Raw genomic sequence first — 13,167 nt, 5'->3', positions numbered from 1 at the left:
GAGTTCACAGTCTTCTCAACACCTGGATCTGGCAAAGAATCCGTATCCAGAAAATAGAAAAACATCCCCAAATTAATAACAAAGAGAAACAACCAAATAGAAAAACATACAAAAACAGAAATATGTGCAATTCAAAGAGAAAGAAAAACAGGTGGCCCCGATACATAAGAAAAGATATTCGAACTGGCTGGTAATTCGGGTACTGGGCATGGGTCTCACAGGTCGGTTTTTGGTGGTACACGTCATGCTCAGACTTCCTAGGAATGTTTCGTCGCGTGTTGGGCTCCAAAAGATTTTTTAAAAAGTTCCTCCCTCAAAGAGCTTATTGGCAAGATATGTAAACAAGTAATTACAACGAACGGTTACTATTTAATACAAAAATGGCAACAGTATAATGCGGGCTGAATAATTAACTGCAATGAGATGGGGCATTGACTAGCTCTGCTGTGCAGAATGGGGATGCAAGATAGGGATAATAGACCAGTGTATCAGTCACCTGTTGTCCCCGATAATGCTACAGCACGACCACAAAACTGAGGAGCACGCAACAATAAATATTTGTTTCGTTCCGAGTCCGTGGGTTGGCTTGGCGGGCGGGTTCTGAGCTGGGCTCCCCAGGCTTCTCATGTGATCAGCTGTGGGCTGTGGGTGGCTTTCCGGATCTTGGCAGGGCTCTCTCACGTGTTGGGAGCCTCAGCTGGGACAACTGGTTTGGCTCGGTTCCATGTCTCATTCCTCCGACAGTCTAATGTGGGCGTGTTCACATGGCAAAGCCAGGTGTGTGTATGTGGCGGGAGGAGGGTGTGTAGAAGGAAGAATTAGAGAGAGAGAGGGGGACTGAAGGCCTCTCAAGTTCAAGGCTTGGCACTGGCAAGACCAGCCTGGATTCAGGGAGAAATGGACTTTCTGTTTTGATGGGAGGAGGTGCCAAGTGATAGGTGTAGATATACAGACGGGTGGAAAATTGGGGACACCAGTTTTCAAAAATTCTGTTGTATGTCTATGGGGTGCTCCTTTTTTCTTTTTTCTTTTTGCTTCCCTGGCCTCCCAGTTTCTTTTGGGGGGAGCTCCTCTCTCTCACTTCATTTGATCCCGGTCAGATTGTCAATCATGGGAGTTAATCTTCTCATCGGTAATGGCCCAAGCTGGGCCAGACAGAACCCTGCCCAGAATGAATATGTAGACACTGAGAAAGAGAAGTCATCCCGGACCCCCCAACCCCGCTGAGGCTGCCGAGCTGGGAGAAGGTGGACCAGGAGCCGTCTGGGCTGCTCTCTCTGCGTCTGAACAAGTGAAACTAAGCTGAGAGACGCAAGACGGGCAGAGATCAGATGACATCATTTCAGACCCTGGCCTCGGCCCAGCCTGACGCTGAATGCGCTCTCCTGGGCTTCCAGGAGCCAATAAATCAACCCACCTACACTTTTTTTTTTTTTTTTTTTTAAATCATAAGCTCTTTCGAGTTGGATTTCTATCCCTGACCGATGGGGGTCAGGGGTCACAGAGGTGGTGACATTTGAGCTAAATGCAACTACATTTGAAGAAGGAAAAAGAGACAGACAAAAGGAAGGAGAAATTAGCCAATGAACTGAGCTTTTAAGAATCAAAAGCAAGTGTCTGCAAATGTGTCCCCACCGTTGTTTTAAATAAACAGTTTTCGGAAACAGCTCCATGGAAGCTAAAAGAGTATTTGTCAGCTTTTGTCGATAAGGAAACTGAGTGCTGGGGAATTTTTGCTGGGCTCGCCTGGACAAAGGTTGCCAAACCCTTGCATTTTTAATATGGACTCTGGCCCGTTTAGGGCATGGCAAAAACAAAACGAAGCTTAGGTCAGCAAAGATGGGGGCGTTTCTGGGCATGATAAAAGTCAGTGGACGGAAGAAAGATGTTGCTGGATCTATCACAAGGTGAAGTTTTCCTCCTGGTGGAATAGGGAACCCAGTAAGAACGTTTGCCTTTAAAGTTAACACTTCAACGAAAACTTTTTAAGTTCCTGGTTATACTAGCAAAGTTATTTACGATGATAAAAGACATAAAGAATCACACGAATCTGAAAAGTACAGAAAAGTTCACGTATGGACCCCATGCCAATCCCCAGCATTCTCTCTCATGGATTTCTGTTATGTATTCTTCCAGCATTTTCTTTTCTGACCCATCAAACTTCTCTTTATCCTGCACTTGCGTTTAGCCCAGGGCTTAAGGACACAAGCTCCTGAGCCAGATCCCTGTGGCTTCTGATGGGCTGTGGGACCCTAAACAAATAAGTTTCTTAGCCTCTCGAGGCCTCGGCTTCCCTATCTCTAAAGTAGGGATGAGGTTAACAGCTGCCTCATGGGGCCGTTCGGAAGTTTAGCTGAGAGGATGTGTCTGCTGAGATTTGCAGTGGGCACATCCGGCCCACGTGAGGCTCGGTGATTGAGAACTGTTAATATCAGGGTCCCGGTCCACGGCTCCCGCAGCCGGTGATACATCCCTCTGCAGGCACTCGTCCCGCACATTCAACCGTAGATTCACAGTGCTGTCTCTTCTCTAGACCATGAATCCTTTAAAATAAGAAACTCAGTCTTAGTCAACCTTCTACCCCAGTGTCTAGCACAATGCAGGACACGTGGTGGATTCTATATCTATCTATCTATCTATCTATCTATATCTATCTATCTATCTATCTATCTATCTATCTATCTATCTATCTATCTATCTAATGTCTATATCTATATATATCTATATATTTTTTTTGGCTAAATTTGTGGTTAGAATCATGAAGCACCTATTTCGTAATGTGCTTTCTTCACTTAAAGTTCTGTTTCATAAATGTTTTCCCAGGTTGTATCAACATCATTCATTCATTCACGCTTTCATTCAATGAATGCTTATTGCACATCAGTTGTACATCAGACATCGTTCTAGGCACTGGGGATTCGACCTCGAAAGGCACGTTTTTAACCCTCTGGCCCCATGCGGTGGGCGTTCCAGGAGGGCGAGGCAGATGACAAACACAGCGAATGAGTGTATAGTGGTGGTCAGCGCAGTCGATAAGTAGAGCAGGGCCGGGGCTGGCAGGGTGTGTGGCAGGATGGAGACCTCTGGGGGGAAAAGGTCTTGTCTTATTTGAATGACTGTAGAACACTCTATGGAGCGCCGTGTCACCATCCACTCAACCTAGTAAGGGGACTCTATCTACGCAGGTACATTTGATTTTGTGCAACTGTAGAGGAGGATGGGTAACCGTAGAGGAGAAAAAATAATTTTCCTTCTTCCCTTCTAAGTTCTTTTGGCTGCTTGAATAATTCCGATGACATATAGCGGATGAACAGGAGAAGATCAAGTTTTAATAGGTGCACCTGGGGAATTCACATCGGCATAAAAATTCCAAAGCCAGTGAAGTGAAATGAGACGCATAATTCATAGAGAGATGAAAAGAGCCTGTTGTATACTGTGCCATCTTGACACATGGGGGCACAGAGTCAAATTGGCCTTGCTGGGTTCCTCCCTGTCCAACTCACCTGGTTCATACTAAAATATGGTCATCTGTGGTGAGAGCTCCCTCTTCTGTCCAAATTCTTTTAGGCAGTTAGGGGGAAGTTCAAAGGTTTTCTTCCTGAGTCTTTTGCTTCATAGAAATAATCTGCTTAAAATAATCAATATCCTCAAAAGGGGCATATATCGGGGTGGCAAACTCTGTTCCCCTTCACAGCCTCGGGCATTTCTCCAGGCAGGGTGTAGGTGGCAGTGTGGTCTGATGCTGGTGTCACCAAACAGCAGGTGTGAGTTTGATGCTTGGCTTACAGAGTCTGAGGCAGCAGGTTTTCCAAGAGAAAAAGGAGCTTTATTCCTCAGGCCAGCCCAATGAGGAGCCCAGGGACAAGGCTCACACGGGTCTCCAACAAAGGCTTGGGGTCGGTTTTAAGGGGTGAGGGTAGCAGAAGTTATACGTATTTCTTAATGCAAATTCAGGGGGTCTGACTGGGTAGTCTTGGAAGTAAGTCAGCTACGGTTAGGGCAACAGTGGGCAGAGGAAGTCTCGTGTGGCAGAAATTGATTGATCGGTTCTGTGTGTCTCTGATTCGTTCCCTGCACCGGATCTTCCTAATTGATGGACCCCTTGCTTCTTAATGGGCTCCAGCAGAAAAAGTAGCCTCTCTCCTGCTTGGTTCTGTTGTGTTTTTGAGGTCAGCATAGGGTTATTTAGCTGCTAACTGTCCCTGCTCAAGCCTCTGGGACCCGTCTGATCCAGCTTGGTCTGATGGCCTCTAGAGCCCGCTGTTATTGCCCAAAAGACACTTAAAACTAGAGAGAGAGAAAGAAAAAAAAAAGTGTTAGGGTCTGGTTTCAGTGTTAAGGCCTAGTTTCAACTGCAGACAATCATCCTAAAAGCATTCTTGTTTAGGGGTGAAGAAAACTCGTTGTGTCTCACATACAAAACATCCATAAAACACACGAATTGGCTTTTTGTTTAAAAATAAAGAAACAGGAAACATCTCGTGGGAGCCAGTTCTATCTTATATAGGCCCTGGAGGCAAAACATAGTGTCGCATCTGCTAAGAAAGCTGAGCCACAACATTGTGGGTTTAAGGAACTGGTTCACTAGTCGAATTAATCCTGACATAAGAGGGCAGAAATAAGGGAAAAAAATAATACTTCACATTTCCTTTTGCTCCGGTTAAGCACTCGCTGCTCTGTTTGACAATTTCGATAAGAAAACGATACTCTGCTTGCTCTTTCCGTCCGATCCATTCATCCATCTAAAATCCGTTTCCTGAGCATCTACATGTCTCGGCTCAGACAGGCAGAGAGACCGCGTCCTCACTCTGCGCAGCTTACGTTCCTATGGCGGAGCCGGCAATAAACCAATAAATACAGGATTTTAGGGGATGAGATGTGGCGTGAAGAAAGCTGGGTAAGGATAGAGCTAGGGAAACCCAGGATGTGGGGCGGAGTTTTAGAGGGAATGTTTCAGGGAAGGCTTCTCTGTGGAGATGACATTGGAGCAGAGACCCAAACAAAGATGGGGAAGGTGGTTTCATCATTCCAGGGGCCTAATACTTGTTTACATAATTCCTTAGGCTAAATCCTCTCTATTTAAACAACTTGTGTGGTTTCTATTTTCCTGTTTGGGCCAAACTGACTCCATATATTTCTCAAGACTGAGGGCTTTAGATGGGAAGATAGAATTCTGGAACCATAGTAACATGAGAACCAGGGGCTAGATTCAGTGCTTCTAGCAGCCCAGGGCCATGGACCAGTGGCAGTTTCGGGGGTGCAAAAAAAAAAAAATAAATAAATAAAACACAGAAGAAAATCAAGATTATTGAACCAATTTCTATTTCCACTGCCATTTCCCTTGCCTGCCTAGATTCCCTTGCCTGTTTAGATTTAAAATCTAAAAAGTTGAGACTTCTGTTTCTAGACAAGATGGAGTAACAGGGATTGATCCTCCCATCTGAAACAACCTATAAAATGGGCAGCAAGTATGAAATGATGGTTTTCAAGATTCTGGACATCAAGTAACAGGGCAATGATCCTATAGAGTTGGGATACAAATGAGGTGAGCCTTACAGGTACCCCAGCTTGCTGACTAAAGAGAATTTCCAGGTCGTGGTACAGAGGAGGTGGTATAGTAGAGTCTGGCCAACTGATCGAGTTGAGGAGGTAAAATTATAAGTCCAGGGACAAGGAAGCAGGTAGAGATCGTGGAATGGAATGCTGGAGAGAGAAGACCTGGAAGGAGGGGCAGAGGCGGGGCAGAAAAACACTATAGAGATTCAGAGTCCCTTTGAGTATTCGGCAGAGAACTAGTAAGTGTATGAGGTAAGGAAATGGGAGTGTAGAGATTATAGGGAACAGTATCTGGAAAGATACCTGTGTGAGCAGGGCTAAGGACAGTGCTTGTTGTCACCAGCCAGAATGGTCCTAATTCATAGGGCATTGGTAGAGTATACAGAAGAATCTTACCTCAGTCATGGGAAATAATTAGACACTGCTCAACACAGCTCTGGGTCTACGTAAGAAGTCCTCATAGCAATATGTGAAATGATCGAACTCTTTTTAAATGATTTGAATGCATTCTAGAACAAAGCTCAAGAATATTTGTAGGAATATAAAAAGATTCAGCAGCCAACAAGGTAAAATTCACAAGGCATGGCGTACAACCAAAAAAATGACCAGGCATGAGAAGAATTAGAAAAATACAGCCCATAATAGGGAGAAAAAGAAATCAATTGAACTGCCATGGAGGTTGGAATTAGCAAAGAGGAATATTAAAATAGTTACTATAACTATATTTCATACATTCAATGTGTTAAGTAGAGACACGTAAGATGTAAAAAAAGATGCAAAACGAAGTTCTAGAGATGAAAACTACAAGATGTAAAATGAAAAACACACTGGATGTGATTAACAACAGATTAGACATTGAAGAAGAAAAATATTAGGATCAATAGAAACTATCCAAAATGAAATACAGAGAGAAAAGAGAGTAAATAAAAGAGAATTGTAGGCCAGCCCAAAGAAATCTAATGGATGTGTAACTGAAGAACTTGAGAATAAAAAGAAAAAAAATATTTGAAAAAAGAGTGGCTAATTATTTTCCAAATTTGACAAAAGCTATAAACCTACAGACCTAAGAAACTCCACGAATCCCAAGAGCACCAAGGGTTTGAAGAAAACGACACTAAAATACATCCGATTAAATTCATCAAAACCAGTGATAAAGAAAAAAGTCTTAAAAGCAGCCAGAGGAAAAAAGACATGTTAGGTATAGAGAGACGAAGGTAAAGGTGATGGCAGACTTGTCATTGGAAACAATACAAGTAAGATGACAGTGGACCAGCCTCTTAAAGCATTACAAGGAAAAAGATGTCAATCTAGGAGTCTGTCCCTAGCAAAAATACCTTTCAAAAAAATGAAGGCAAAATGAAGACTTTAGAAGATATGAAAGTGGACAGACTCGATCACCGGCAGACCTGCACTATAAAGTTAAAAGTTAAAGGTCACCTGTCAAGCAGAAGGATGCTGCCAGACGGAAATGGGCATGTACGCAAAAGGATGAAGGGCATCAGAAGGGGTACACGCATAAACATGTGGGTAAAGATTTAATAGTTCCTTCTTATTATTTAAATATCTTCACAAAATAATTGTCTGTTTAAAGAAAAGTTATATCGATATATTATGGGATTCAGATCATGTGTAAAAGTAAAAGTTTGTATAGAGGCCCTAACCGGTTAAAGATTGGGAGGGAAGACATGGAAGGTTCTTAACCATACATGAAATGGTATAATATCACTTGAAGATCAGCTGTGAAAAACTGCGTAAGACATATCTGTGTCTTATATTGATATGTGATATATCATAAATGCACAATATAAGAAACGGTCATGATATATCTATATTTATATCCTATATCATGTCTCTTATCATATATATGATGTAAACCCCATAGCAACCACGAAAATAATGAAACACGAAATTATAGAAAACAATGCACTAAAGGAGATAAAAAAAAATCTTAAGAACAACTCGGTTAAGCCAGTAGAAGGCAGAAAAAGGGGAAAACGCCAACCAAGAACAGATACGGCAACAGAAAACATGTTGTTTTCTGTTACGTGTACATAACAACGCATGTTATATGTGTTGAATTACCTCTCAGCCAGCACCCAAAGTGATACTTATTGATCTTTAAATTTTTAATGGTGTTGATTTTCGAAACACATAGTAACTACAGGAGAAGAGGCTATGACATGGGATTGGGAATTTCAGAGAAGCTGTAGTTTGGTGTAAAACAAGCATCCTCGTGACTTAGTCAAGGTCAACCAAGCTTTATCTCTTTTCACTGACATAAGCGATCGTTTTTGGTATTAACTCAGCTTTAATAACACTAAAGCCTTCCAAATACACATCATTTGTTACACTTGACAGTTCCGTTGTTTTATGATGAGATTAAGCTCCCCCTGTGATACACGCCTCCTGTATTCATTTAGTTTTACAAGCTTCAAATAAAAATTTGTTGAAAAGCATCATTTTAACTTCCTCCTCCCTGTAGTGAATAAATCACAGTGGAGCTTAAAAGACATGCCAGTCTGGGGAACAAAAGTGCTTTTGTGTTTGGATTTACATTCCCAGCATTATCTAATTCTAATAGCTGCTTGCATTTATATTTGCATCCTTGATATTTGGGGGAGATTTTTATAGAACAAAACCGAAGCCTTCGTTTCACCTTGGCTTCGAGAAGGAAGAAACGGGAGGGAAAAAACCCCCAAAACAACACCTCTAGCCAAACCGTAAGTTCCTCTGAAATTCACACTCTGTGCAAAGTGAAAAAAAACCCTGGCATAGAGATTCCATTTTACTCTTCCCTGTTCCCGCGGCAACGGTGTTCGAGAATCAAAGACCTAAGTCTGCCAGAAAGGAATCTCGGCGGTCCGGCCGTCTTAGCATCCTGAGAAATGGTTCAACTCTCTTATTTTCCTGGTGACAGAAAGCAAAATCCCCCCCTCCTCAGGTGTTCGCGGGTTCTCTCATCTCTAGCTAGGTACCTGAGCCTTTTTGTATTATGAGTAACGGTGAGATTTGATGTTCTAACAGTGAACCTGGCAGAAATTTACTCGCGAGCCAGAAATACCTCTCAACCACTGTAGAAGTGATATATGTCGATGAGATCTCCTCCACCTGTCAGGCGAATGAGTTGAGAGAAAAAGACACAGGTCAGTGTGGGTTAGTTTGGAAAGAATTTAGGGTTTTTTAAATTTTTTTTATTTTATTTTCAAGCAAAGGAAGAGAGTCTTTCGGAATAGCAGCCGAGCTTGAGAGAAACGAGTATGTGAAGAAGTACGTTGTGAATGTCATGTCGTTTGTTTCCAACAAGCTTTTGGTTAACATTTAAGTTTCGTATCAAATATTTTTTTGGCTATCGAACTAGTGTTGTATTGAACGTGACAGCATCTGAGACCAGGCCAGTAGGCGTTACTTGGAAGAGCCCCCTGAGGTCTGGTGTGGTGGTGGTGACCATGGTCCTTCTTTTAGTTTAAAGAGCTCTGGGCACTGCCAGGGTCATTGGCTCTGGGAGGACTCACGTCCTGGGGACAGTTCCCTAGACAGATATCTGACCTCTCAAATTGGCCTCATCCTGGCCTCGCTCGCGCCTCTGTCACCTCCTCTTGGCAGTTGCTCTTTGGAGGTGTCTTTCCACACGGGAAATCCCAGGACTGTCCTCCCTGGCCCAGTCCGATTCCATCTGCCCTTTATCCTGGAGGAAAGGACCCCACCCTTTGCTGCCACCCTGGCTTAATGCGAATGTCCCCTCCCTGTGAATTTCCAGGCGATGGCAGTGGAAACATTTCAGGATAAGTGGGGAGTTAGTTAGACGTCCCTGCTCAGATGGCCACCTTGAATCTTCCCTCCTTCTATTTCGGCCCTGTGGGTAATTATTTAGTTGTGAGCGTTCGCACTAGACCTGGAGCTCCCGGTAGGCAGTCACGTGTCAGTGCAAAGGACACACAGTCAGGGGTCCGGCAGCCGGCAGCAGCGTCTTTAGCCCTGTAATTCTGAGCGATTTTCTGAACCTGATTTTCCACTCGGGCCGAGCAGAGATGAGCAGGCCCTGTGACGAGGGGTTGTTTTAAGGGGCGAACGAAATAAGGCGTGTGCCTGGGACACAGAGGCCGCCCAGCAAGTGCCAGTTCTCCCTGGTCTTCGAGGGTAAGGCACGCCTCTCGCTTGCCCTGTCGCCCCTGCTCTTGGAACGCAGTGAGCGCTCAGGAAAATACATCGGCTCAAGGCATGCAGTGCCAGCAAAAAAGAATTGTTCAACGTCGTCAGTTTTTAAGAGTATTTTAAGCGGAGGAGTCCCCTTTCCGAGGCTCCGGCAAGCAAAGGAAGAGAGTCATGGACAGGGAAGAGCGGGCCCCTGCGCGGGTCCCGCGTGGATGCTGGCACCGGCGCGGGTGAGGTCGGTCCCCGCCAGGGAGAAGCGGGGGCCTCGCCAAGCCGCAGCCGCCGGCAGAGGGCGCCCCGGGCCCGCCGAGCGCGCGGCGCTGGGGCTGGGGCGCTCGCGGAGCGCGGGGCACAGGCTGCAGCCCAGCGTCGGCCGCAGCCCTGGACGCGCCCGCGATCCGGGCGCAGCGCGCAGCCAGCGCCCTGGGGGCGCCCGGGAGCGGAGCCCGGCCCGCGCGCGGTGAGTAGGGTCATCGGCGGGGACCGCTCGCCCTATTGGGGGCATCGGGAGGCAGCGCAGGTCGGACGGGGGCAGGCTGGTCCAGGGGTAGGTGTGCGTGGGGAAGTGGGCAGGGTCCCCGCTCGCGCTGGTCTTGGGGAGGGGCTTGGGGGCCGCCGCAAGAGGCGCCAGATGTCGGTCTGAGCTTCGCTTTCGCGCGACTCGGACTCCCTGGAGGTTCCCGGGTCGGGATTTGTCTCGCAGCCCCGTCTCGCGCTGTCCGCGGGTCTGGGGGCCCCGGGGTCGCCGGGGTCACCCGGCGCGGGCGAGCGCTCTTTCGGGTGTCGTCCTCCGCCTCTTCCAGCCGCGGCATCATCCACAGGATCATGTGCGGCTGTCGCTCGCAACTCTGCTCGTCATGCGTAGTCCGCTCTCAAGTCAGGGAGGGGACGCGGGGTCGGGGTGGGCTGTGCTCTGCGGGGACCCGGTTGTCCCGTGCGCCCGCCGCTGCCAGCTCTGTTCTTGCGGGTGCCTGGGAGGCAGCGAGGTGATTCAGCGAGAAGGCGCGGGGCGCTAGCCCGGACGGGCCAGGGGCCGCCCCGGGGGCGCCGGGCCCTCGGCTCCGGGAGTAGGGACGTAGAGGAGGGAAGCCGCCCGAGTGACTAGTTCTGGAGGCCCCCCCCCACCCCCCACCCAGGGAGGCGCTGAGCTACCCGCGGTCCTCCTCCTGGGTCTCGTCTGTCTTCAGCCATCTCTAGCCCTTCGAGGCGGTGGGGCCGCGCCGGCTCCCTGGGGGCCCCGGCCCGGGATCCTTTTCCCAAACCCGCCCCCCGCGACTTCTGAGCCTCGGGAGCCGACCCCGGGGTGCGCGCGCCGGGCGGGACTCGAGCGCGCGTCCCGGGCGTTGCGGAGCTGCGGCGCCTCGCGGAGCCTGCTCCCTCCCGGAGCTGAGACAGACACCCCCGAGGCAAGGTAGGCGGGTCAGACGAACGGAATTGGATTGGGCTGGACAGGAGTAAAAGCGCAGTCTGCTCAAGTCTTGGCGACCTCTGCTTTCTCTTTGCTTTTTAGGGCGTTTGGGGAACTGCTGGGGAGCCAGGGGTTTGGATGTATTTTCAGCGGCGTCTCGGCCCTGAGATGTGACTACGACTGACTAGCTCGGCAGAGGCCGCCAGTCTCTGGACTGATAACCTTAGAATATGCTAAAGAGCCGGCGCTTCCCATGGGGGAATCGAAGGGCCAGCCAGCCGGTTACAGCGACACCGACCTGGAGCAAGGGAGACAGCAGGCAGTTGTAGAAAGCAAGAGGGACCGTCCAAGCGGCCGACTTGGATGCCGGGGGCAGGGACTTGGATGCCGAGGGCAGGCTCCTGCGCGCCATCGCGGCAGCCCTAGGATGGAGTGCTGGTGACGTCCTGCCCCCGGCGGAGCGAGCGAGCGGGGACGCGCCACGCCACGCGCTGCCTGGGGAGTGAGGACCGCTGCGCGTCTGACTGACCCCCAGTCCCTGCTCGGGAACCCAAGGGGTGTCAGAGCCCCCTATGTGCTGTCCCCCCAGGGAAGATGAAGACTCTGAACGCGTCCACCGTGGGCAGGGCCGGGCTGGTGGTGGAAAGGAGCTTCTCCGTCCGCATCCTCGCAGCCTGCTTCCTGTCGCTGCTCATCCTGTCCACGCTCCTGGGGAACACGCTGGTCTGCGCCGCCGTCATCAGGTTCCGACACCTGCGTTCCAAGGTGACCAACTTCTTCGTCATCTCTTTGGCCGTGTCGGATCTCTTGGTGGCTGTCTTGGTCATGCCCTGGAAAGCAGTGGCCGAGATCGCTGGCTTCTGGCCCTTCGGGTCCTTCTGTAACATCTGGGTGGCCTTTGACATCATGTGCTCCACGGCGTCCATCCTCAACCTCTGTGTGATCAGCGTAGACAGGTACTGGGCCATCTCCAGCCCCTTCCGGTATGAGAGGAAGATGACCCCCAAGGCAGCCTTCATTCTGATCGGTGTGGCATGGACTTTGTCTGTGCTCATCTCATTCATCCCCGTGCAGCTCAGCTGGCACAAGGCGAAACCCATAAGCCCCTCCGATACGAATGCCACCTCCCTGGGTGAGCCCACCGACGACTGTGATTCCAGCCTGAGCAGGACCTATGCCATCTCGTCTTCCCTGATAAGCTTTTACATCCCCGTGGCCATCATGATTGTGACCTACACCAGGATCTACAGGATCGCCCAGAAACAGATTCGGCGCATCTCGGCCTTGGAGAGGGCAGCGGTCCACGCCAAGAGCTGCCAGACCACCACAGGGAACGGCAAGCCCGTGGAGTGCTCCCAACCAGAAAGCTCCTTTAAGATGTCCTTCAAAAGAGAGACCAAGGTTCTGAAGACGCTGTCCGTGATCATGGGCGTGTTCGTGTGCTGCTGGCTCCCTTTCTTCATCTTGAACTGCATGGTCCCCTTCTGTGGGGCTGGGGAGACCAAGCCTTTCTGCATCGATGCCATCACCTTCGATGTGTTCGTGTGGTTTGGGTGGGCTAATTCCTCCCTGAACCCCATCATTTACGCCTTTAATGCTGATTTTCGGAAGGCATTTTCAACCCTCTTAGGATGCTACAGACTTTGCCCTACGACGAATAACGCCATCGAGACGGTCAGCATCCATAACAATGGGGCTGTGGTGTTTTCCAGCCATCACGAGCCACGGGGGTCCATCTCCAAGGACTGCAACCTGTACCTGATCCCACACGCCGTGGGCCCCTCAGAGGACCTGAAGGACGAGGAGGCAGGTGGAGGGGCCAAGCCCTTAGAGAAGCTGTCCCCGGCCCTGTCTGTCATTTTGGACTACGACACTGATGTCTCTCTAGAAAAGATCCAGCCCATGACACAGAATGGACAGCACCCGACCTGAACTCTGAGATGAATCTTGCCAGCCACGTTCATCTCGAAACCTGGTGGAGAGCTCTCTGGGGCTTGCCCTTGAGAAACCGAAGCGTGGTGAGACTCGGGGGTGTCAGAGGGAGCCCCCCC

The 13,167-nt window shown here is 49.0% G+C and overlaps 1 protein-coding gene across 1 annotated transcript; it reads left to right on the top strand.

The window, feature by feature from the left end:
• Positions 1-11,538: 11,538 nt before the first annotated feature.
• Positions 11,539-13,048, top strand: DRD1 (dopamine receptor D1). Its single transcript, XM_011383551.1, has one exon. The coding sequence runs from the start codon at positions 11,711-11,713 to the stop codon at positions 13,046-13,048; it is 1,338 nt and encodes a 445-aa protein (XP_011381853.1). The 5' UTR covers positions 11,539-11,710.
• Positions 13,049-13,167: the final 119 nt, after the last annotated feature.

Source organism: Pteropus vampyrus, unplaced genomic scaffold, assembly GCF_000151845.1.
Source record: "Pteropus vampyrus isolate Shadow unplaced genomic scaffold, Pvam_2.0 Scaffold524, whole genome shotgun sequence".
NCBI lineage: Eukaryota > Metazoa > Chordata > Mammalia > Chiroptera > Pteropodidae > Pteropus > Pteropus vampyrus.
Note: the sequence above shows the minus strand (reverse complement) of the source record. Positions and strands in the feature narration are given on the sequence as shown.

What these genes read in the sequence shown, in the direction of transcription:
- DRD1 (XM_011383551.1), top strand. Translation starts at nt 11,711, where the DNA reads ATGAAGACTCTGAACGCGTCCACCGTGGGCAGGGCCGGGCTGGTGGTG.